Source organism: Falco cherrug, chromosome 3 (assembly GCF_023634085.1).
Source record: "Falco cherrug isolate bFalChe1 chromosome 3, bFalChe1.pri, whole genome shotgun sequence".
Classification (NCBI taxonomy): domain Eukaryota; kingdom Metazoa; phylum Chordata; class Aves; order Falconiformes; family Falconidae; genus Falco; species Falco cherrug.
Genome location: NC_073699.1, coordinates 91,745,029 through 91,771,560, shown reverse-complemented (window position 1 = coordinate 91,771,560; position 26,532 = coordinate 91,745,029). Strand labels below are relative to the sequence as shown.

At 40.6% G+C, this 26,532-nt stretch overlaps 1 protein-coding gene across 1 annotated transcript; it reads right to left on the bottom strand.

Moving 5' to 3' along the window:
* Positions 1-4,451: 4,451 nt before the first annotated feature.
* Positions 4,452-16,546, bottom strand: MYLK4 (myosin light chain kinase family member 4). Its single transcript, XM_027799205.2, has 10 exons — positions 16,108-16,546; positions 15,263-15,282; positions 12,351-12,456; positions 11,428-11,521; positions 10,197-10,306; positions 8,925-9,066; positions 6,456-6,526; positions 5,582-5,710; positions 4,911-5,063; positions 4,452-4,557 (listed from the first exon to the last, which is right to left on the bottom strand). The coding sequence occupies exons 1-10, from the start codon at positions 16,467-16,469 to the stop codon at positions 4,452-4,454; spliced, it is 1,293 nt and encodes a 430-aa protein (XP_027655006.2). The 5' UTR covers positions 16,470-16,546.
* Between the last annotated feature and the right edge of the window lie 9,986 nt (positions 16,547-26,532).

Genomic DNA, 26,532 nt, shown 5'->3' with positions numbered 1-26,532 from the left:
CTCATTTTAGTGCGACAGGAAAAACAAACCTCAAATCTTCTATATCAGGCAGCTTTAAATTGGCTGCCTTTTTTTTTTTTTTTTATAATTATTTGACTTCAGTGTCAAATCAGCCTTGGCTGCAGACATAACACAGTGACAGACTGCCTTCTGGGATGAGATGTGGAACAGCCAATTTAACCTGATAATTTGAACCTTAAGGAGCCTTTGATAAGTAAATGAGGATGTAAGACAAGATAGAGAGAAGTTCGTTATGAGTCCAAGCTAACGTAGCACTCCCAGATATGGAGAACATGGTGCTCCAGAAGAAACACCTTTCTGCAACCTGGAGAAATACTTTCCTTCTTTCAACAGCTGAATAGAGAAGCAGCAGCTCAGCAATGCTGGGACTTGTCCTGCAGCTAAAGTGCTGTTGGTCCATTTAGTAGGAGTCTCGGTCACGGCAGGAGGGTAAAGCACCAAGACTGCTGATATTTTCAACTCTCTTAGCAGCAGTAACCACACAGCAGCTTTTCTGCAAAATAAACAAAACAAGAATCCAGTTAATTCAGCAGTATACTTTTTTATTCGGTTAAGCGTTCTAGGACAACCACACGGTGGTTTCTTTGTGCATAAAGAAAAGAAAGCAGCACTGAAGCGTCCTGCTTACAAAGGGGTTTTGCGGCCACCTTATTTGTGAGATGTTTTATACAATACTAAAAAGAAAAAGCCCCTTTGTTAAGTGGAGAAATGGTCCTGGAGGTCTCTCTTGAAATGCAGCTATTCTGCTTTTTTGCTTCCCTTGTCCTACAGATCATAGCATGAAAAGGCATGCTGCAAACCTCTCCATTTATTTGTGTTACCACTGCAAGCATTTATAATGCCAGTTCTAAATCAACTGGCACTTCAGTGTATTATTTTGGGTTAAATGTGGTAACCATACTACTTGCCTGATAAAAATAGCTAAAGGGATTCTTTAAAAACAAAGCACTGCTATGACTTTAGATCCACTCATTAAGTAAACTCAAATAAACTCCAAAAAGAAAACACACGCAGAGGAAATAACACTGCAAAAGCCAAAACCAGGTTTTCCTGCAAGTTAGATCATGGGTAGGTTACTATGTTACAAAGCTATAAAAAGTTTATTTAAAAATAATTCTGACTGCTGTTGGACAGTCTATTTATCTCAAAGTTGATTTTGGTTGTAATAGAAAATCGTGTAATACAGTGCTTCCTGCATTAGAGAGGGAGAATTTTCACCATTTGGTTGCTGTGCAGCTAGTGGCTTGAAATGAGAAACCCAGATAAAAACACTAGTACTGTAACTAGGTAGGTCAGGAAAACCTGTTCAGAAAGATGCTGTGCATACAGGCGAGTGGACCAAAGCTCCGTGTAACCTGTCCCAGCATCAGTGAAGTGGGGATGAATGCTGAGGATCACAAAGATGTATTAATTCCCACTGGATCCCCACTACAGAAGTTGATGTTCAGACATTACTGTATCAGGAAATTATGTGGCTTCAAGAGCAAGTAGGATATAATAATGGTACCTTAGTCCTCACTGACCCCCAGTGTACCACGGAAAGGCAGCTTCAAGTCCCCAAGACGGCTCATTTAAAGATCGTTAACTTCTGAGTTACTACACTACACTATATAATACCTGTTCTAATCTTAGTCAAAACAGAACAAAAATTTCAACCTCTTACAATACTCTCTGTTTTACGAGTTTATGGACAAAACCTGTTGCAAACAAAACCCAGTACATCACTTGTCCTACCAAACAGATGATGGATGATGGCAGCACTAAAAACTTGCTTGTGATGAAAAGTGGACTGCTTTTATTTTGGCATCCTGGTTATTACTCATGACGCACAACTAAAAGGAAGTGGTTTTACAGTGTGTGTGTTCTCAGCCTCATTCACATCTTGACCCTCCACTGAGTTTTGCCCAGAGATGCCCCAAGAGCCTTTGAGTTGTTCCCATGGTCCTTCAACAGAGGCACCAACTCCTGTGGTAGTTGGTAAAAGTGGCTGTGGGAATTGGTGTGTTGGTTTATGGGGATACTGTACCGCCTGAGGTAGCCTGATCTCAAAGTGGCTGAGTGAGTACACTTGGGTCAAAGACCAGAGACAGAACATGAGAGCAGACTTGAGTCTCCCTCATCCCCAAGGGAGGCAACCAAACCAGCTGAGAACCACTAATGAAGTGGTTTTTAATGAAAGGGCAAAGACAGGGAGCCAGAAAAAAGGACAGAGAGAGATGGTCTGTCAAAATTGTTTGGGTTGCTACAGGCTCAAAGGGCACAGAAGTCCCCTGTCAGAATAGGGTCCTCAAAAGTGGGGAGCAGCTTCTTTCAGGGGACACCTTGCTTTCATTTCGCTATAGTTAGTGGAGCTGCCCTGAGGGTCTGGCCCGTGCCTCTGCTAAAAAGTAATTACTTTTCATATTTCTACCCTTTTTAAACCATACTCCTAACCACAGCATGAAAACCTGAAAGCTTTCAACACTGAAAAATTATTGGGTGAAATCCTGCCCCATGAGAGCCAGTGGGAGCATAACCATTCCCTCTAAAACGGCCAGGGTTTGCAGCACATATGGCTTCCTAGATATGAATTTTTTTGCACATTGCTGTGACTTGGTATAAGTGATAGAGCCAATTTACATTTTGAAGGCTTTCCAGACAACAGCAGGGATGGTGAATACAGTTTGGACCACGCGCTTTGCACTATGCAAGGTTTTCGGCTGCCCACTGATCCCTTCTGCAGGGGATACAGTATTTATGTCTAAAGAAACACTTGGGACCTGAAACAAACCTTCTGTTTGGCAGCTCTTTCAGAAAGGTTATTGAGCCGGGGGTGCCTGGGACACACAGTCATCTTTAGCCTTCTTCTAGGGGAAAATAAAAACAAACAAAAAAAAAGAAAAACGCCATTATTGGAGCATTAATTGAAGATCAATCAGATCTTACTTCTAGTTAAGATAATGGCAGAACACTGCAACATCAGCATGTTTAGTGAGGCTATTTTGCAAAGCACAAGTATGAACAAAAAATACCAGGGGAGGAGCTACGAAGGACAACATGACTTGTAAAGTTTCTATTAGGGTAGGGTTTCCCGAGAAGAAAATTGGTGATAGGAAGCAGCACAGCAGGTAAGCAGCCTGTGTTCTTGCAGCATTTGAAAAGACAGCCTCTTCCCCAGGTTGCAGGAATCGGAGCTTCACTGGAGCCCAAATAAGGAGTCAAAGTGTATCCTACGAAACCCTCTGAGGAGGTACTTAACAGTGACAAACTCTCTTGTTTTTACCGTGTACTGACACTTGTAAATCTTCTAATAATAAATTCTTCTAAAGATAAAATCTTACAGGCATTGCTGTTCTGGGAGATTATAATGAAAACTGAATTTCAATGCAAATGACAATAATTTATTTGATTGATACTATTTCTCATTTTGTCCTACTTCTTTTTATCCTCACTCTGTATAACAGGAACATCTTGCAAGATGGAGTTGTCAGGACACTGCTTGGTCCATCCTGCCCAGAACCCACACCATCTCATCAGCAAAGCTACTGCTCTTTATTATCATCACAATCTTTGCTCTTATTTTAACAAGATTATTTTGATAATGAATAATACGGTCTCTTAATTCTTAATGATGGTTCTAGTTCAAGAGGCACCTTGACACGTACATCCTAGGCAATACAGTTGTCATTTTATTTAACATAGATGTGCTTTGCTTGCAAAGGGGGAAGTGAATATTGAGCCTCAAATGCTGTAAAAATCCTGAAACCATAAAATTATCCCCTCCCAAACCACTGAACCACAGAATGGACTTAGAATCAGCCAGCAGCAAGCTCATCAACAGTGTGAATCTCCCCAACTCACTGACTACTTAACAGAGGAATAATCAAAATGCTTTAAAATCTTGCTGATTCTCCAACTCAGCCCAGCTGAATTGTTTGTGTGAATAAAAAACTGCTTCTTTTGTGTTGCCCACTAAACTGGCTCCCTTGAAAGGCAGGAATGTGCTTAAGTACGAAGATATGTACTGGGTGAGGTTCCAAGCTCTTTTGGGAAAGGTATCCCTTGGGAAGAGGTAGGATGAAATCTAGCAGCACTCATAGGGAACTTCAAGAGAGCCTGAAAGGGTTTTCAAAGCAAGAACCAGAATCATTCTCAGCTGAAAAAGTCTTTTCATATGGTAATTCAGTGCTCATTTTGCAAATAGTCTCATTTTGCTAAGAAAATGGATTCACTCAGCAACACACAGCAATTGCATGATGTTACATTTCTTCCCAGACGTGCAAGAACTGATTAGCAAGTATGAGCATGCAAATTACAACAGCTAAAAAAAAGCAGTAAGACACATGTGGCTCACAGTGGCAAGAGATGCAGCAGCAAGGAAGACTCAAAAACAGTTAAGAAAAAGGTCAAAGCAAATAGTGATGTGGCAACAGAAGAAGACAACAGCAGATCTACAATGCACAAGAATATTTAAATTTAGGGACCTGGAGTCTGCAGTGGAGCTTGTGGTCTGATAACCATGGGTGTTTTAAGGCAGCAGTTGCACTTATTCTCCAGCTAAAGGAAAACCAGAATGCTATTAAGTGTTTTTCCCAGAATCTTACAATTCAAGAATTATCTCCTACAGGTCATGTGTTCTGCCATCATGCAATGCTGTCATTTCAGGACACTGCGCCAGATGGCAGCTAATCCATGAAGTAAGTTTTGCTTCACAGCAAAAATGTATTCAGATAACTCCAGAGCATTTTATGGACACAATGAACAGCATCTATGAAGTGGCATTATAATATTCTACGTGGACATAAAAAACTTAGATAATTCATGATAGTTCTGCAATGGAGCAGCACAAGTGACACAACTATGACATGATAGCATGGAACACACGTTTCAAAGATACAGGGATTATATACCATTTTTCCTTGATGAGAAGCTTTGAGATGAAATCTTTGGCCTGGTCAGAAACACCTCGAAATTCCTCATCTTCAAAATCCCAGCTACAGGACAGGATATTGTTGAGAGTCTCATTGTCATCATCACCCAAAAAAGGAGACAATCCACTGAGGCTAAAATAAAAAGAAGTATGTTCAATCGTCCTGTCTTTTCCCTTTCCTGTACATGATCTCCAATGTGCCACCTATGATCATTTAGTCACTCTTGGCTTATCTTGCAATATGTTACTGTCTAGGAAAGTCTCCAGACCATTCCCATTCTCTCTTCTACTTGCAGGTTTAAATAATCACCCTTCTTCCCTAACAGACCAAGCATTACTGTCTTTCATGGTAGGTTATATTTTCTAGACCTCTGACAACTCTTGCACATACCAACTGGGAACTTACCAAGCAGTCTATATTCCTCTGGAAGTGTGATGCTCACTCATGAGAGGTGTGCAATGAAACAAGGAAGAAAAAAATCATGGTGATTGGAAAAGAGGAGAGATTACTGAATGTGGAATTTGGAAAGAACCCTACATTTCATATTTTGGGTACAGATTTTGTCAATCTTCCACTATAACAACAAATCTGGATGACTGACAGAGTTCAACCTAGAAACAGCTTACAAAGCAGATACTGAAATTACTTACAGCATATAAGCGATGACTCCTACGCTCCACATGTCTGTAGGAAAGGAGACAAACTCATAATTCACAACTTCAGGAGCAAGAAATTCTGGAGTCCCAAAGTTAACTCGAAGTTTTTCCCTGGGTTTATATCTAGGAAATAAAAACATTAACAGAGGACATCAATTACAACCCTAATTAAAGTTGCATGATAAGTTGTCTAGCACTTAGAGGGATTTTAGAAGCATACAGGGAATTCAGTAGGAAAACAAGGACAGACAGAGGTACAAAGTAAAAATAAATATACCCATATATCGAATGAAAAATGTTTGCAAGCTTTATGTCATAGCTAAGGGCAAAACCCAACTGCTATACAAAGGAAGAAATTCAGATTTCAAGGGCTTCTCAGAGCAGCTGTTATTATCCTTTTGGGATTTCTCCATATCATAGGCATGGGATTTTTAACCAGTAAATCCTTCACTGAAGTTATGGTACCTAATTAAACTAGGAGGTGATAGAGCATGGGATATATGGTAACAGCCCTTGATGGTCTCTTACACTCTCTTTTGAAGATTCTTGTAATGTTGGAGCCAAGACCAGACAAGAAGTACCACCCATTTTGTCCATTTTATCTGTTGCAAGATACTTATGTGCATGCTTAGTTAGAATCAGCCCTCTCTAAACCTTCTACCTGAAAAAACGTTTCAGAACAAATCTTTTTTACTCAGCTCCCAACATTCCTTATAAAAAGAGAACCCTGGTTAAAAGAGTCACATTAAATCTGTCCTAAGAACAGTAGGAGACCATTAGGTATCAAATAGGACACTGAAGAGACATAATACTCTTTTTTTCACTGTTTCCCCATTCATTTACTATTAGCAAGAACACATGCATGTACCTTCTCGCCAATCCAAAATCAATAATTTTTATTTGATTTGCTGCTCGGTTCACACACAGGATATTCTCAGGCTGCCAAGAGAAATAAAAAAAACACTTCAGTGAGAAACAAGTATGAAAACTGGGCTTTTACCAAACTGTAGGGAGAAAAACGCTAAAAACACAGCAAACATCTCATAAGCACCTTTTGCTTTACTCCTTGTTCAGATTTCTCTGCACGGGTACACCCCCTGCTATCGCACAGCAGCTGGGGTCATGTGTTTTGTGCCTTGCAACTGCTTTTTCTTCTCCTTGACTTTTCAATTTGACGTAAGGCAGCAGTTTAGATAAAGAACTCATTAAGGAGAGGGGGACAGAGAATGCAGGCTTCTAAAATGGGGTTTCAGGATGCTGGCACTGTGATTTTACAGACCTTAATAAGCTGACCCAGATTTTTTTATTAAAAGAAAAACAAAACAACAACAACAAAAAAAAAAACCAAAACAAAAAAACCAAACCTACTTTGTTGGGCTTTGAAGTTTATCCTACAGCTTTAAGTTTCTGAGTTCATTAATGTTCTGGCAGTAACTGATTGAACAGTGATATATTAAGCTAATCACATCAACTTCATGCTTTTCTCAGATATTTTAGCAAAAGGTAGGATTCACAGGTTAAATCCTTCTGGATTTTCATAGGGCCAAATGCTGTTCTTCACTTCCCTGGCAGGAATCCATTAACCTCCTAGAATTACTCATATTCATACAGAAGGGACTGAGAACAGAATTTGGCCAATTGTCTTTGAAATGTAAATACCTAAAATACAGTCTCATATTCACTGCCAGCAGTTTTATAGCTACTCCGTCTTGTTGCTCATTGAGTCCTCTTTGAAACAAAACAGCCCTCAACACTTAAAACATTAGCTAACCTTTGTCACCATTACTAATTCATTTTACATGTAGGACTTTAAACACCATATGTCCATAGTTTCTGAGGTCCTGGATTATTATGGTCAACATGATTTTCTTTCAGTTTCAAGCTTTCTTCCTGAAACTCATTTGTTACTGACAGCAATCTATGAACAAGCAAAACAGGAGGGAGAAGGCATAGCTGGCAAGCACATGAAAAGAGCTATTTGGGAAGAATTTCTTGGATTGTATATGTATCTTTTTGTCAGCAGTTTGACTTATTAAAACTGTGCCATCTCCAAGAACATAATTAATGTGTTCCAAAGAACCGTGTGAACTTCTGCTTGACAGGTTTCTAGGTAACTGGATGTTTTATAAAGAGAAAAGTGAGTCTGGTCATTGATTAGTGACTGAAGCAGGTCCTAACAAGCATCTGCTCATTTGCTTAACCACTGCAATAACGTATACGCTAACAACATTAAAGATGTATTATATTAACTCAGTTATTACAAGCCAAAAAAAGCAGCCATAATAAAAATCTCACCAAAGAGAAAACCATCTTGCGTACTTTTTGTTTCTTTTTGCCTTGTTGCAAAGCTCAGGGATCACTAGGAAGCTTTATAGCCAGTCATAAATCTAAAGACATCATCCTATTTTATTTGGGCACTAAACAGTGGTAAGAAATAAGTCTCTTATTTGATAAAATTTGGGTTAAGAGAGAAAGAGCCAACTCACATGTACAGTCTAATAAAAATACCTTTACAACAAATGTTTTCTAAGGGGTGACAGTTAACCATTAGCAGTCAGCCAGAGTAGGTATGTGAAATTGGTGGATTTGTTTTTAAAAAGAAGTGAAGGGATTGTGTATATAGTTGAACAGTTCAGATAACTAACAAGCACATGGTACAAAATCTGCTACCCTTCTCTGAGCTTTCAGTCACACTAATTGCCTAACCTGACACAGACATATTGTATCTGTTACATTAGCCACTGATCATTTTTATTCCTTTCATTTTAGAAAGTACATTTTAATGTATTTTCCCTTAAGCTGGCTATCTATTGAAGCCTTGTCACGACTACGACAGTGTAGCATATGCCTCAAAAAGATGTGCAGGGTTTCCACTGATACTGAATGACCCTTGAATTTAGTTCTACTCACTCATGCCTTGGTTTCTGCATGGTAAAAAATGGGGATAATTGCTACTCCACGGCTGATGTGTAAAATGGAGATCTTGTGCCATTGAGTTAAATAATATTTACACAGTATCTTGAGATCCAAATATCAAAATTGAAAATAGGAAGGTACTTGTAGCCAGCTGCTGGCTTTCTGTAAAATCAGTCTGTGGAAAATTCAAGTGCTGTGGGGCTTGATGACATATGCCCACAATTCTCATCTAATTTACTTACTCCTGTAGTAATTTAACTGATCTCATTGTGGTTAAATTAAATACACATTGATCTGAGGAAAGCAGAATAATGCCCTTTGTTGTTTCTGACATGGGAATCTCTTAAACTGTATGGCCTACCATTAAGAATAAGAATTTCCACAGCTGTCATTGCACAAAACATACATCTCAGTTCTCTACCTTGAGATCCAAATGAAGAATGTACATTTGGTGCATGTACTGAATTCCCTCGCAGATCTGTTTTATGAACAAGATAGTATCCATCTCTGTCAAATTGCAGTTTTCATCAATAATTCGGTCAAATAACTCTCCTCCTTCCACACTGATGAAAGAAAGACAATAAAGTGGTGACTAAGTCCAAATCCAATCCCATGCAGTTAGAGTAATACAGAATTTATGCTATTGACTATTTTAATCATTCACAGTCAAGTTCAGTAAGGTGGGTCTACAGTATGAGCTTGTAGTCTGATCCGAACTTCCCAAGAACTGGGTTCTGATGCATACTGGCCTGAATTTCTACCAGGTCTGACAGTCCAGTCTCTCATCCACTGATAAATATGAAAGTCTTGAAATTTGAACCTTATGCTGTCTTAAGTCATCATTTTGTACCAATGAAATTAATGAATTCACATGGAAAACCAAGACAACATGATGGAGAATCTGTATTTAAATCTGCAGTCTACTCCCTCAGAGTTTAAGAGGGACAGGACCCAAAATTTCAATTTGAAACTATCTAAAGTCAACAAAAATGACTGAACTTCTCACATTTCAGAATGCCTCCAGCTCACCCATTCATAGCTACACAGACATTTCCCTTTTGTGATATGCTAATCACGTAGACCAAATTTAGAGGAGTATCTGAGAATGTCCAAAATAGCCAGACTCATGTAACTTTGAACCTTCTGCCATGCCTCTCAATGTTCAAGTTATACCCTTTTTGGTTTCCTTAAGACAACATCTGCTTAACTTGACTTTAAGGCAGCTATTTTGTGCCTAATTAACCTGATAACACAGCATAAAAAACAGGTTTATACATTCAGGCACCCAGTATAATGATTAGGCACAACACCTATAGCTAGCTCCTCTTCAGTGTAAGATGTCTTCTCATTTGCCTCACAGAACAGAGGATATTCTGAGAGGTCTGTTTCTTAGCTGATACAAATCAGAATTTGAAATTAGAGAGCTGATATATAATACAGCTCTAGCCTCAAATGAAGCTGTGGCTTTACAGCACCAGGAAAGTGGTACATCACTGGAAAAAATGCATAAATGGCTGGATGGGAAAACTTTTCCCTTAAATTCCATTTCTTTTGTTGTTCCTGAGAACATCTTTACATGTTCTTTCCACCGGTAAAGAAGCTCTATTTATAATTTCAGGGGAAAGTAAGAAGGAAATGGACAATTCTAGCAAAAGTGGTAAAGACAGAAAGGGAAAGAAAAAAAACCACTCACTATTCCATGACTAGTACAATGTCATTTTTAGATTCAAAGGCATCATATAGCTGGATGAGATTGACGTGATTCAGCTGGTTCATGACATTGATTTCATTCTTTACTTCATCCTGTAAAAAGTCATGAGTATTGTTTCAGAAGATTTTTCTCTAAGAAAGCTACATGAAACAGGACATAGTTTGAACCAGACATCTACATTATCTTCATGTTTTCACTTGTGTCAACCAAACACAGGGTTTTCCTTTGCTGCTGCAGTGGTGGATTTCAAGGCTATAGGAGCTACTAGACTGAACTCGGAGCTCGGGTGGGGGACAGCTTCAGTAATAAGCTATCTGGGGCAAAAAGGAAGGCGAGAGCTCACAAGGACAAGTGGTGGGTTCACAGGGATGTAAAGAAAAGAGTGAAGCAGAACAGGACTTGGTTCGACCAGCTGTAGTTGTACCAAATTAAACTGTGTAAGAAAAGTCCAGGACAGTCCTCAAAACCTCCCTTTGCAGCCAGGGGAGAGAGACTGCTACTTCCATTCAGCCCAGCTATTTCAGATGCGCAGTTTAGGATGGGCTGAATCATTCTCTGGTGATGCCAGTCTTTCTCCATTGAATACAAGGGGATTCTTGGTGATCAGCCTGGCTGCAGCTGTATTTTAGTAACCCCAGTTAGCTGAGACAAATTCCACCCTTGAATGCCATTAATGACACCGCTGTCACACAAAGGGTGCTATGCATGTCTTTCCTGTGGAAGCAAGTCCCAGATGGCCATGAGATTTGCAAAACAGGCCAGACTAATTCCTCTCATCTGTATTTGTGTTAATGTCAGAAGCCCAGATCATGCCTGTTATCAGAATGTGACATCAAGTCATTTCAACAAAGGCTACAGTGTGCTTGGGAATATGCTGTGTCACAGACCTGACAAAAGCTTTTACCACTAAAGCAAACACCAACAGAATTAACAGCAGAAAGCAAAAAAGGAAAGCCAAATAAACATGAAGAGCAGAAAAGAAAATTGGAAAAATTAAGATTTAAAAAAACTAACAGAGGAAACCCCAAAAGAGGACCTTGATGAGTTACTAGAAGTTCTAGAGGAGAAGGGAAATAGAACTAGAGCCAATGGTAATCCAGCAAGTCCTATGAGCATGGTGGCTTGTGAGCCACTTGGCCAAGGTCTGTTGTGTAGCTGAAGAACACGGTGGAATCCACTGGGGAACAAAAGACTAATATCATGCTCTACCAACCTTCTGTTTAGGACCTTTTGCTTTTATAATTTTGGCTGCTAGTTTGAGACCTGTTGCCTTCTCTTCACATTTGTGCACTTGACCAAATCGCCCTCTAGGAGAAAAAAGGAGAAAAAATGTTATCAACTAATGGTACTAGTGTAAGCCCTGAATTATAAACAACAGACATTATCTTCTCCCTGCTGGGTTCCATTTCAGTTGCTCTATTGCTGCCGTTTTGTTGTGTAGAATAGACTTGCTGCTCCTCATTTAGGTACACCAAAATCACACGCTGCTCTACTTGATATTATCCCACTTGAATGATTCACTACACTCACCTCGCAACATGCAATGACTAATCCCAGGGAAGTCGACAAACCGTAAGGATAACAACTCACTCACATGCACAATCTTCCCCTCTCCATCTCATCATTCTTCTCCAAGAGAGGGTTGTGTTTTCATGATGAAACAAACCCATACCCAAGACCATGCTGCCATCAAAAATGACAATATCACTCTCTCCTAAACAGTGTCAGCATGAGAGATCAAGTAACCTCATGATCTATCTAAACACATGCATGTGTTTTCAGAGGTCGGACTCACTGAGAGAAAGAAGGCTACAACATGTTGCTACATCTGCTGGCTGCGATGTGAGGTAAAGTATTACAGCATCCTAGGAGCCACGTCATAAAACCTGAGGGCAGCTGGCTGACCTAGAACAATACCAACTACAAGCCAAGTCTGCTGGTGCCAAAGCTTAAGTCAAAGTTCACTCACACAGTAAAATCAGCCTCCTGTTTTCAGCCCTCTCTAAAGCACTGTTAGAGCTTAAGACTTTCATGACTTCAGCTCTAGTGAGGTACGTTGCTTCCATTCACCTCCCAGGGTGCTTGGCTGTAAATTTGTGCCTTGCTTTCCATGTTGACTGGTTTCACCTGACTTACCCTCCCAGGATTTCATTCTCGCTGACATTATAATAACTGCTGATCCCCACCCTTTTGGCTGAGACAATCCGGTGATCAAACGGTGCTGGTGGAGTAGGACTACCATCTATAAAAGACAAAACAGACAGATAGCATATGAGTGGTCACATGCAGCGCTTGTCTATCTTATATTTTAGTCCCTCTTTTCCCCAGATAAGCTCATTTAAGAACTGAATACACCTACTGTTAAGTTCTATAGACAGGTCTTTCTCTGTTATTTAAGAAGAGTTTTATTCCAGGAGCTCTGGCTCAGAAAACAGGGTGTTGTTGGGGAGCTCCACTACTAAGACAAGGGTTTCTTTATTAAGTTAGCATTTCCACCCAACAGTAGCAAGAGGCAAAGTGAATACCACTAGACTAAACCAATATAACTTCATGCCCACAAAGGGCCTCAGCAATTTGTTTCAAAGGAATTCAGCTTTTTCTCCACCTCCCACCCCACCCCACCCCTGGACTATTAATAGATGAGTATGTACTGTAACTCTCCTGTGGGGTAGGAAGAGAGGCTGAGCTTTCCTCTAGGCCCAGCTAAAAGAGGTTATTTCCCACCTTTTGCAGTTCGTAGTGAAGAATCCCCTTCTCTACCGATTGACACAATGTGTCATTCCCTACAGTGTGGCCATCGCTTTTAAAGATCACATTTAGAGCTTGTGCACATGAGGGAGTTCCACCCTGGCCAGTAGCACCTGTGACTTCCAGTACGGCTTAGGACCTAGTGTGGTAGGATATATGGTAACTGTCATGTGCTGCTCTAGAAAATTTCCGTCCTTAAAAAAGGGATAGCAGATAAAAGGTAAAGAGGGGCACAGAGAAGAGATGGGTTTCCAGCATCCCACTGCAGCGGCTATGGAGCTTCAGCACAAATGCAGGTCTCTGGTATTACAGTCTGGACCTCCACATGCTGGACCATTCTGCCATCATGATGTCAAAATCCCTGCTGGAGACCAGCCCTGCGTGCCTAATTTCTCTTTGGATTTTTCTGCAGGGTGTTGAGACTTCAATTTCATACCCACATTGTTTTTCATTTGATTGATATTCCTGAGAGTGACCTTTGGCTGACCAAGGTGAGAAATACTTCTTCAACTGGTTAGGAGGGCTAGAGCCCCAGCATTTCAACATGAGCTCTCTGGTTTGGAATGCCGGCTCCCTTTCGTGTGATGCTTGTTGAACAATTTTAAAACCATTCATTACTCAAGTGAAAATGATTAAAAACATAAACAACAAAAAAAAAACAACATGACAGCATGTAGCTGGCAGCAATACTTTGGTCATTAATGTAGCAGTAGATTGTCCTTATTCACAGTGAATGTCCATTTTTCCAGGACACCAGCTGTGCACCTAGATATTTTTTTTGACAGTGTTAATAACTTACATGGTCAGGAAGTTAGTTCATGGTCAAGGAATTGTGAAAAGCTGGGGCTTCTGGAAGTTTGCCACCTACTTGGGATTCTGCAGTGTCTGAATTGCACGCCCTTAAGTATGGGCCTTTGCTTGTTACCAAGACCCACAAAATGCCAAGAAAACCTCTATCCTAAAGGCAGAATTTGACTCTTAACAACTTAAAGTCCAAGGCTCCCCAGCATGTAAGTGACAGAAGAAAATGTCATTCTGAAAGCTCAGCTCCCAAATGCTACCAAACTTTGGCCAAGGAAGAGTTCTTTTGAAGAGACCAGAGTGCCACTTTAAAACTATGCCCAAGGTTTAGCCTTCAAGATTTTCCCAGTGACAGACCCTCTTTTTTCTTTTCATGCACACCAGAGGGGATTTCTCCCTATTCTAGAACAACATCCCATAACAGATCAAAGAAGCTCCAAGAAAGACAGTCTATCCTTAATGTCATCCCCAACAATCTGCCAGAGCTCAGGGCAGGTTACAGAGTTTAACGTTTTGGTAGGCTATCTCCTGTTTCCTGCTACAAAAGACTAGCACAAACATTTAATAACTGTTTCACTTTCTCACTCCTCCCCCATCCCCAAAGCAAATAAATTTATTCTGAATCCTATGCATGCACATGCACACACATACATCTTGAAATCCTTCAGGCCATCCTCTCCATGTGGCATCACTTCATATACAGGGATAGGCACTGAAATTCTCAAGCTGGAGCTCTAATATTAGAAATGAGCACTCACGAACACTGCTCCAGAGTTCAGTGCATGAGTACCATTTATCAGGCTGCTCAACATCATCAGTCAGGCTTCCACACAAAAACGGGCATTTATTTTATAGGCTGCAGTCGTTCTCAATTCACATCACAATGGTGTGAATATGAGCAAGCTGGTTTTGCAGGCTACATCCAAAGCACTGCAAATTCTGTGTTAACACGTGTTCTCAGCACTTCCATAGATCAACCAATTTTGCCACACATGGTATAATTTCTCCCACTACTCTGTACTTGGGAGTTTTAGCTCTGTTGTTAAAAGAAGAGGGAAAGGGGACAGTATTAGCGGAGTAGCTGTGGCAGAAGCAAATTAGTTGTGTCTAATTTCTGCCAGGGCAGAAGCCTCTAAGATGGAAGCAAACAGAACCGTGTTGTTTCCCAGCAGCTTAGGATGTGGCCCATGAACAACTGCTTCCCGTCAGAGCTACCATGCACACCTTTTTCCCCTACTAATTACAATCATGAAATTATTTTCTTCTACAGATGTCTCTGATTGTCACTGTAATACCAGTGGAATCGAATGCTTTGCCTTTAGGAATACTTCCTGTAGGAGCTTTTTTTAGTTTTACGTATGTCATCAACACTTTCTGCATCTACCCTTTCTTTTTGTTGTCATCTTTCATTAGGCCTTCATCATTCACTCGAGGCTTACTGCTACCACTATGCTCAAATTGGCAGGTCTGCTCAGTAATTGAGCTATAATGTCCTGTACCTTTTTCGCAGCCTTTACACCTGCAAGGACAAAATATGGCATTAGAGCAGGGTACACTTAAAGCAGAGCAAATTTAGAAACATAGGTGAAAAATGCCTACACAATTATTGCATTCAAATAGCATTAGGTTATTTTGCTTCATGGTGTAAAATAAACTGTTCTAACATTCATCTTGAGAAATAAAAATGACCTCTGAGTTAATCATGACAGCAAAATGTTTCTCCGTTACTGAAATCCTCACCTGAGTTCTTCTGATTTAACATTTGACCATCAATCTCACCTTTAAAGCACAGGGAAAGCAGTGGGATTTCAGTCTGTTCATATAGGTTCCTGAGAGCTTAGACTGGTTTATCCCTGAAGGGCCATATATCAGTGCAGCAAAGAAAGAATTACAGTAAAAAAAAAATATCTGTTTAATTGCCTCAGCAAAGTTTCACAGTTATATATTATCACTTACGTTACTACATTTTGCAGTAACTTAATTCCCAGTTGGTATATGGCCTAATCCAACCTTACTTTGCTCATAGGTTATGTGAAGCTGCAGTATATAAGCATAACAATGCAAGAATTCTCCTCAAAGATGAATAGCCTAATATAATTCCCATGTTCCTAAGCTATTTCCAAGCAAATAACCTACACTGCTAGGACCATATCTGGTAGATTGTCTGCCTGTCTTTTTTAAGGGTATAATTTCAGCTTAGAGCTCAGATGAGAGAGACAAACTCATTTTACACTTTTGTATTGGGCTGAATTTTCACCAGTATTTATATTAACCAGCCACTTTGACTTGGAACTTGAACTACACATGTGTCTTAAGAATGTGCAGCCTGAGCTTCCGACCTTACCTTCCGTCTGGTGCCTCTTGATCATGGCTTTGTCCTGCCTCATCTTCATTTTGGGAAGGAGCTGGTGGTTCCTCAACTTTTTCACTCCTACCAGCATTTCCTTCCCTTTCATTCTCCTGCTCCTCTTGTCTTTCATTTCCAGACACCCAATGTTCCTCCTTCCTCTCCCCGTCTGTTAGGGACTCACTCTCTATCTCCTGCCCAGTTACCCTCTGACAAGCGTTATCACCAGCATCATCTTGCTGCTTTACTGTAGTGAAGGATTTCTGAACAGAGCTTCTCCTGTACTTGTAACAGCTTTTGAAAGCCAAACTTTCTTCTTTCTCCACTGGCCCTTCAGTATGAAATTTGGGTAGATCCATTTCAAGCAGAACAGAACTTTCATTCTTGGCATTTTCCTTGTTCAGCTTATCAACTTCTTCCTGAGAGCAGGACTGGCTCTTCTGGATGGCTCCCTCTGTAAGCGGACAAATTACCAATGCATCTGTCAGTAATTCTCTGATAGTCAGTAACAATATTAAAGTAGGGTTGTGCACTTAGCATAACTTCTGTTATACTTTGAACTAAGCATTTGCTTTCCTCTCCTACTTTCAAGGTCGGTGTAGATGTCTCCTAAGCAAGAGCAGACTACTCCTTTAAAACAGGGATGCCATGGGGCAGAAACTCTTCCCTTCGTACAGAGCACTGGAAAACATTTTTCTCACTCAAATGTATTGTCAGCCAAGTCAGGGTTAATAATCTCCTCATGCAAGGCACTTTTTTGAGCAGTTTGCCACCACCTGCACAGGCGCATGAAAAGTAGGTTGATGTTGCTTGAAGAATTCTCACTCCTGCTGATGAGCATACATGTAACCCAAGCAACTTCACTGGAGCTGCTCAAGAGAGTGATGGCTATTTTTGTACGGTTGTAGGCTTAGAAGCTAGAAACTGATTAGAAAAAAAAATATTCTAACCTGTTGAATCTGGTGGCTTCTTCTCTTTTGTTCCCGTCTCATTCAAATGTGACTTTTCTTTGATGGCCTGTGGAGAGGGCAATTGATGTATTAGTCAGTGTATACAGTGTTCATGTTGTATTGTTCCTCATGAAATTGCAGATCGACTTTTTTGGTCACATCCAAGTACTCTGTGTTCTAATTCATGCTTTTCCTATAAATTATGGCCCTTATTTTAATCTCTACTAAGATGATCAGATTGGTACCAGTGTAAAGCAGGAGAAACTATCTCAGCTGTATTAACATCAGTGTTGGCATAAACACAGCCCAGAAAAGATCAGGACTGAGCCTCAGGGACTAAAAGAAAAAAAACATCCAGAAATGAGCTGCTGCCCTGCACACTAGCTTTTGCTGTTAAAAACTAGGTTAGTTAAACCAAAGCTAGGAATATTTAATATTCTAGTAAAATGTTCAGTAACAGTCTTACTGATAGATTTCAAAAAGTTTTTTGCTGTTAATCAACATCTGGTAACGGCATCTTTAATGATCCAGTAATTTATTACAGGCTGACCAAAACAGTTACCAGGAATCAGAGTATAAAACCCATAATGTCAGCTTTGTAGCGCTCTCTTACATACATTTTACAATATTACAGTGACATCTAGAGGCACTTCATACCAAGCCAGCTCCTCATAAACACTCTGCTATTACTTTTATAGCTATTTACTTATATTCCTATGCAGTTTGCTCAGTGTGTTTTTTCATTGGCTGCTCCTAGACTTGCAGTAGGATGGTGACCACAGTAAACCACGGTATCTCCTGTTGCTTGGTGCTCCTTTTCCACCTGCCTTCTTCCTCTCACAGTGCTATGAAACTGGTGCTATTATTATTAGTAACAGGTCCACAGGGTGTGAAAAAATGCATATACCTCCAACCGTTTTCCAGAGGGACTACTTTCGGTCTTTGAGCTACCAGCTGAAGCAGTGTAATACATATACAGGGCCAGGCACTTAATTTCAGTGTCTTAATCATGCAAGCAGTCCCATGGCTTATTCATATTGTACTCAGGGCATAAATCAGTCCTATTACTAAACATTTGTTCTGGTATACCCTCCACATCTTTTATAATTTTTTGTTTGTTTTAATTTCATCAGGCTATATAGAAAATAGGCATGAAATTAAAGCAATATGTATCTGTTATAAACATAGAGTTCAAGGGAAAGGAAACTCCATGAGAAGCAAGAGGAGTTGAAAAAAAGTTGATGAAACTGCATGAAAGGATTTCAGCAGGACTTGTTCAGAAAATCATGATCTGCAAGGGACAAAGAAACAGTAATATGAGCATAAGAACTGAGACTGACAACTATTTTGGATGCAGTTGGTCCCAGGAAGTTGCAAGCTGCAAAATGAAAAAGGCCTAAATACAACTAGGTAAGTACCCTTGAAATATAAATTGGACCCTTGTTCACACAGAACTGAAATACAAATGTAACGATTCCAGATGGATCACAGGGAACCAATCAATTCTGCTTTTTTTAATGGTGAAAAGCACTATAAGAAGCAGGGAAAAGTCTCAGACTTATTCCTTCTGCAATGCGACCGCAATTAGTAATGCACTCTGATTCCTGTATCCCAACCTCACCGTACCACTGAGGACATCAGCTCTGATCAAATACAGTCAGCTGAGCAAATAACCAGAGAAATGGCCTCCAAGCTCTTTGATGCATGGGCCAGATTTCACTTCTGCATTCAGAATTAATTGCAGGCACACAGCACTTCCTATTAAACATTGCTGTAGTTTGCAGGTGTGAAATACAGAAGCCAGCTTTTGAAAATTCATCTGCTGGAAGGAACAGCAGACGATGTCAAACATCTGAAACTGCCAGGGTGTTACATAAATTACTACAGTGTTTACTCAAGCATCATTTCTGATCTTTTACATTTTAACAGCAGATGAGAGATCATACTAATTTAAATGAGAAAAAAAAATACAAGTGAAACATTTACTGGTACCCTTTAGAATCAATAAATGTATCTATTTGCAAAAAATATAGAGTCAATAGTGCACTAGAATAAGAAATATAAATATAAGGACTAGATATTGGACTATCTGTAGACACGACATATGAGTAGTCTACACATGAGCATTCCACTCTTCTCCATTTTTTACTATTTGTAGAACATGTGACATTATCTTGTCAAATCCTGACCCGGCAATAAAACCATGAAATTCTGTTCATTATTGCTTCCCCGTAAAGGGTGTGGTTGCACCAGGTTCTCTGGAGCTGACAGAAGTCAGCATGTCCCTCCCAGCCCAGACACGGGAAATACAAAGCCCCCATTTGTAGTCTGTCAGGGGCATGTGCCCCCGTGACGTCTGACCCCAGGCAGCTGGGCCAGCCACCCCGAGAGCCCAGGTCTGAGCACCCAGGGCCATCACGATCTTCTGAAAATCTCATTTGAAAAGTGTGGTGGTTTGTTAATGACATCCATCCCACCCAACTTCTCTTCACAACACTCCTTTCACTCTGTTAGCAATGCGTTCTTAAGCATCTTTTTAACTTAATCCCTAATGGGATCTTATTTATTTGTGTATTATTCTTCCTGAACCTCGGTGACGTGACTTTTTCCAGTCTGTAATTTCTAAAATTGTAGGAATCAATATTCCTTAGTGGAAATTACATGTCCACCTTATTTTTTCCCCTTTCTTTAATGACTTGAATATGCATAGTGAGGTTAATGGCACTACAGTAATTTTCCCTATTCATGCAAGCCAAAAGCTTTCAATGAAAGTTTTCATTTTAATTCCACAAAAGCTTAAACATGAAATGTTGCATTGTGACCCTGTGAAATATACCAAAGCAAAAAAGGTGTCTGTCCCTACACAAGTTGGGATTGTGTCTTCAAATATACATTTTCCAGACTTAAAACATATTCTTTCATACGAAGTATTGCTAGACCCTAAGTGATAGAGACAGAATAAAAGCCCACGTGATGATAACAGAATAATGTGAGATACTCCAGAGGCTGAAACTTCAGTATAGACCAATGGAAAAAAAACCACTTTCAGAAATTATTTAAATTGATATTAGGAACCAGCAGAAATTAAGCAATAAGCAATTATATATATAAATATAATATATTTTAACAGAAATTTTAAATGCAGCATGAAATTAATGTTTTTTATAGACATCTGACTCCTTTTTAATGAGCTGTACTTAGTTAAATTCCTTCTTTATACTGTAGCAGTCCTACCCTTGGAATGTTTTCCTAGCTAACTTTCAAATTTTTTTATTCACCTAATAAAACTCTTTTTTTTTTTTTTTCCGACTGCAAAGTTTTTGTAATGAATGGCCTCACCAAGCAGCCCCAACCATTCAGAGGTCCTTTATCATCCCATCACATTTTATCTGATGTCAAGACATTATTCTCCAATCAGCCGATACTGAGACACAAAACTTTGCATATGCCTAAACCACATTTCTTACTCAGTGTCTCTTTCTCATGTTCTTAAGATACTTTGCAGAGCTTTATTATGGCAAGTTATTCTGGTTGCGTGCAGGACCTGATCACCATCCATTTATCATCATGATTAAGTTGCTTGTTCTTTGCAATCAATTCATATCACTAACAGCCAGAAATGAGCCACCTGAGCATGGTACTGTGGATGCTCACATTATCTCCGCATTGGTACAAAGGAGAATGCATCGCATATGACAGAGGTATTAGGGCAACTGCATGTGTGGTGATGCCCCCCAAAGCTGGAATCTGCTATCCCCCAAAGCTGGAACCCTTCCCTTTTGTGTTCCTCTTCAATACACACCCCTCCCCGCACTCCCCAACCCCTGCTAATGTCAAATATTCAGCAAATATATTTTTGATATAAACTTACTAATTACAAATGTACAAATGATACAAAACGTACACATGGGAATTCTCCTTTTACTGGCAGGCAGTAGATCTGCTTCCATGCCATTATTTTTTGCTATACTACACAATTTTCTGGCACCTTCAGGCAAAGTTTTTGACTATTCCGTGATCTTTGCAGAGCTTCTTGAACTAGATAAATCATTATCTAGATTTATTATATAAATATCTAGATATATTATATAATATATCTAGATATATTATTATCTAGATTATTATATAAACCAAACTCAAGTGACAAGCACCTTTTAATTACACACAAAAATAACCTCTGAGCCATAAGAATGGTGATTCCCCCAAGAGGAAATATAAGAGAATTTCTATGTGACCTGCTGCCTTGAAAATACACTGGTAACGAGCTAGCAACCTCTGCATGAAGACACATGCTAAATACTGAAAAATCCCTTGGAATAACACCATCCTAGGTGAGAAGCTGAAGATCAGTGAAGCCAAAGCCTTGTCCATTCCCCACTTCAGTCTGACTTCCCACCTGCTGCACTGGAGAAGCAGTGGCTGTCCTGTTTTAAATGGATGCTTCCTCCTGCCAAGCTGTTCTTCTCAAAACAGGGAACCTTACACTGACGAGTAGAAAAAGCTTTAATGCAACCAGGCTCCTGACAGAGCCCATGGTCTCAAGTGTGTCACTGGCTACAGTGCAGACACTGTGTACTGCACTGAGTAACTGATTGCTTTTAAACATCTTTACACTTTCCTTAAGTTCTAGTCACTGTTGTTTCACTGAGTCAGCATCGGGCATAAGAAAGTGCTTTGGAGGCAGATTTTTTAACTCCAATTGATTGGTATAATTTTAATGTCTCTGGACTACATGGAGGCCTGTAATAATGACCAACAAGTCTGAGGCTACCAACCCATCTCCTAAGACCACAGCATTCAGCATTATCTGGCTTTGACACACGACCTTTCACTGCATCTGGGAAATCAAATCAACCTGTCGCTATCACTTTTGGGTTTCTCACCTGTATAAGTTGTGGGCAACATAAGGCAAGCACAACCACTGGAGACTCTGGCTGCTTGTCCTACCAACATACTGGACAGCCTCACACCTACCCCTTCTCTGTAACGCTCAGTGCCCTCCCATGTGTGATGACTGACGGTCCCATACGCTTCACAGGTGCACATGTGCTCATATGCATCTGTGCCATAATCCCAAAATTTTCTAGGTGTTATTCTCCACATTTTCCTCATTACCATTAAAAGGCTCAGCCTCAAAAGTGGGCTACACCATTGTCCCAGTGTGAGAAAGGAGGAAAAAAATCCAGCTTGAAAGCCGAATCAATGGCAGATGGAGGAAAAAAATCCAGCTTGAAAGCCGAATCAATGGCAGATCTTTATAACTGTGGGCATAAACCACCCAACTGTCAAACTCCTCAGGCTATTTTTTGCTACAATACCAGTTAAGTAGCCTCATTGTGAAGAGAGTATTTCTCACTTTCCTGACTCTGAGCTAAGCATGCAATGATATGAATGTCAAACACCTTCAGACTTCTTGAACCGCCCTTCCTAAGCTGCTTTCAGGAAATCACACTGTTGGGAGATTTCCAAAGGGTTACGAGCTTCAGAAATCACATCCTACAGTTTTGATGACTCATTTTGAAATGGCATTCAGAAACACGGGTTTCCTAATAACGCACTTAATTTAACAACAAAGGGGGGGTGGGGGGGGGGAGGGGTGGAGGGGAAAAACCTGAGATCTCTTTATTTCCCCTTCATAGAGACCTTCTCCTGTAGCACCTCACCACGCAAGCAGCATCCAGCGAATGGCATGTGGTGGGGCTGCTGCCCAGCCACCCATCACCGCTCCTCCTCAATGGTGCACACGTGTACAGAACCCAGGGTGCTGCCAGGATGGCACCAAATTAATTGCATTCCAGAGTGGCTACCCTTGTCATCAGAAGTCAGTGTGGTGGAGACCCGGCATTTAGTTGCAATTGGCACTCTGCCACCAGAGGAGGCATTCAAGCATGGTACCCTTACTACTGACAGATGTATCTGACTTCTGTTGGGGTTGAGAGGACTCCTCACCTGAAAATGGACTAAATGGCTAGGATATCTGATAACAAAAGGTGGATTTTAGATGACTGCAGTGGGTGAAGACCTCTTGCCTGAGCAAATCTCTCCTACCACTGTCTCACCTCTTTGATGAACTTTCTGCTTTTACAGGACTGCTCTCTGATGACCTGCCTTGTCTTGCTCTCCTGCACTTACCAGTTATCTCTTCATTTTCATCAGGAGGTCTCCCTAATTTGCAAAGGAGTTATAATGGATACCTAAAATGGTCACTGTAACACATAGGTGTTAATGTCATGCCCATAAGCCATCCGAGCTGGTGTACTGGTATTTAGAAATCAGCTGTGCCTGCTTTGATTCCACACATTCCTCAGAGTTCTAGAGAGAGCAAAGCCACAACAACAGTGCCCGGCGCAGGATCCTACCCAGTGAACACTGTAGAGCAGACAGCAAATTCTGAGGCTAAATGAAAGCAAAATTAAACAGCATTCTGAATTGACAGGGCATGAAAAACCTCCTATGGCTCTCAGTAAGGGAGAGAACAGGGCAAAACAAGATGAAAATGTCATTTGGACAAAACATACCAATTTTATAGACAGAGAATTATAACTCTAATATATTACAGCTCACTCAAAAACTGGAATACTTCTACCCAGAACATATTTAGGTAAAGGCATCAGTTCTGAGAGGAAGAGGAGCATTGCAGAGCATAACGGCAGCTGAAGGCGCTGACTGGCTGCATTACTCAAGTAGTGGACAACATATCTGCTGAGATTCCGCAGAAAGCCTCTACCCTCAAACCCACCAAGGACAGCAGAAACTCTTGCAAACAGATGAAAAAAGAAAATGAAACAATTCCCGCCTACTTGGCTGGAATATCAAAAATACACAGAACACAGCCAATCTGGAGAGAATTTAAATAATGCATAAGGGACCCATTAGCATTTGTAGTCAAAATGAAGGAATCAGAATGGTTATAGACTGAGGCTGAATAGACATTAAAACACACGTGGTAAACAGCCGTTTCATAGCAGGCTCCTACTAAAGCAGCGAGTGAGTTACAAGTGCAGTGTGATACCTGCACAGGAAGGACAGAGGGTTCAAACAGAAAACACAGCTCCCCACTCCTGGGATGGTTTTAATGTAGGAAACAGCCTCAAACTGCTAATAGTCATTTAGTCCTATGGCAAAGCCTGTAGAAATGGTAGGAGACTGAAGCTACAGCAACCTGCAGAGAACTGCAGAAAGCTCAACACTGCTTTATGATGGCAACAAAAGAGACTTTCTGACTCTCCAGGTGAGTATTCGCAGGTTAATAGTATAGAATCGCTAAACTGTTTAATTTGGAGGAAATAAGTGAATTATTATTTTACCTCCTTTCTTCATAAGTGGAAGAAATAGGACTGAAAATGGAGTTACAGAATCATTTCACAACAGGATTATCACAGACTACTTAAAAAGGTGAACTTGAGGAAAACCTCAAGACTTTTAAAAACCCTTACTGGAGAACTTATGATTTCCCTGGGTGGTAGTAGTGAGAAAATAACTTAGAACGACAAGTAATACATGCTACTCGTCTCAGCCATGTGGTGATAGGGTCACGCTGCACTCGGTGGAAAACTGCTAGGAGACATTTGGCAGCACCAACAAAGCACGAAGTGTCTGCAGGCTACACAATATTATAACTCCAACCCAAAACAGAAATAAACTAACTCCTGTACAAGGCAGTGGAGGTATTTCAGGATGGCAGTAAAAGGCAGGAAAGCAGAAAATTTGCTTCAGAGGAGAGCGATCTCTATATTTTGCAAGAGCAGAGAAAGTCCCTGTGGAGCCTGTGATCTGGAAAGTGTTCCAGCTGCTGCTGAAGCCAGAAGAGAGATTACACACCCCAGCTCCTTATCACCCCCCTTCTTTACCTCTCTCCCATTCCCCTCTACTCCCTCCCCGTTGTTCTGCCACTGCTTTCTGCTTAATCTCATCCTGTAAAATAAGCCCGTTAAGAAAAATTAAAAAACAATCCCACAATTAATAAAGCAAACAGCAGCACCTCTCTAGAGAGGGAAGGATGTGAAGGTAGGTGATTCAGCAGTATGTAAACACAACCCATTGCCTTATCTAGATATATCCATGGCCACCTATTGCACCACCTACTCATAATTAAGAATTATTGGATTGTTTTGCAGAACCAGACTGGGGACAGACAAGTATTTGTCAGACAGCTCAGCTGTTAGAACTAACAGGTGGCATTTGCTCGTAGCTGAGTAGGGTGGATGAAAAATAGGCACATCATCCAAAACATCTGACCATCTCCAGCAATGCACAGAAGTGGGTACTGTCCTTCCAAACTAACTGTAGTGAATGGATCACCTTATTCACAGCTGTAAGGAAACAGGCTAAGACTGTGTATGTCTAAAGTGATTGAAGGGTTGCTCAGTGTTGCCATATGGAGTCCACCTAGGATAAAAGAGATGTTGGTCTTACTGCCTGGTGGCCTGCACTTCTGCAGGGTCAGCATTGTTCAAAATTGTCGTCAGGTGGGGACTAGAGAAAGTGATAATGATTGCATTTATGCAGAAATCAACCCTTGCATCTGTTAACGCAATCCTTATCACTTTCTCTAGTCCCCACCTGATGATTAAAATCAGGTAGGTTTGTTCATTGCTACACCACCAGCTATCAGGGGGACATTTCAGTTGTAAAACTCTGCAGGGGTGAGATCCCCTGTTTCTCTATTCCTTTGCTTTTCTTTTTGCTTTTATAACAACAATTTAAAACCTCATTTGTAGATCCAGTTTGAATACATGACAGGCAGAGGCACAATCAACCAACTTCACAGTGTCTCATGGACCAGTCTTTTCCCTAACTTGCACAGAGATGCTGTTCCTACCCCCTCACAGAGGAGAGTCTGTTTGCCTGGAACACTGGTAAATACTGGCTCCTACTAAGCTGACAGCCAAGCTCAGCAGTCTCTGCTGAAGGATATCATACCATGTAACATTATTCTTAATGCAGGGCTGAATTCAAGTCTGCTTTTACTTAAACCCAAGATGACCAAGTGTTCACTAAAGCCAGCTGTTGTTCACAGGATAGCTCGATAATTTTATGATGGTCCTTTACTAATAAATCAAACGCACAGAGAGGAAGGTAGTGACAAGCTAACATATGTATGCTATCTCATAAAACAAACAAAATATTAACAATGTAATAGTATCACCAGCATGATTCCAGACATGCTCGTGCTGCCTTTCCTAAGCTCTTATGCTAAACAAGCTCCTACCAAGTGTATTCAACATCACTGAGAATCTGCCTAAACAAAAATGAATCAGTGAGGGGATTACAAATGGAGCTGCTGTTGAAGAAAAACCCAGAGATTCTGCTCGCCCCTCTCCTCTCTGGGTCCTTGTCAGTAGCCAGCCTCTGCTTCCATCATGATCAAGCATCCTACCTCCACTTCCAGGCCCTTCGTAGCTCTGAACTTTCCACTGGGCACCTGCATCTGCCATCCTGGCTCCCCTCTGGCCTGCCAGGAGCACAACCT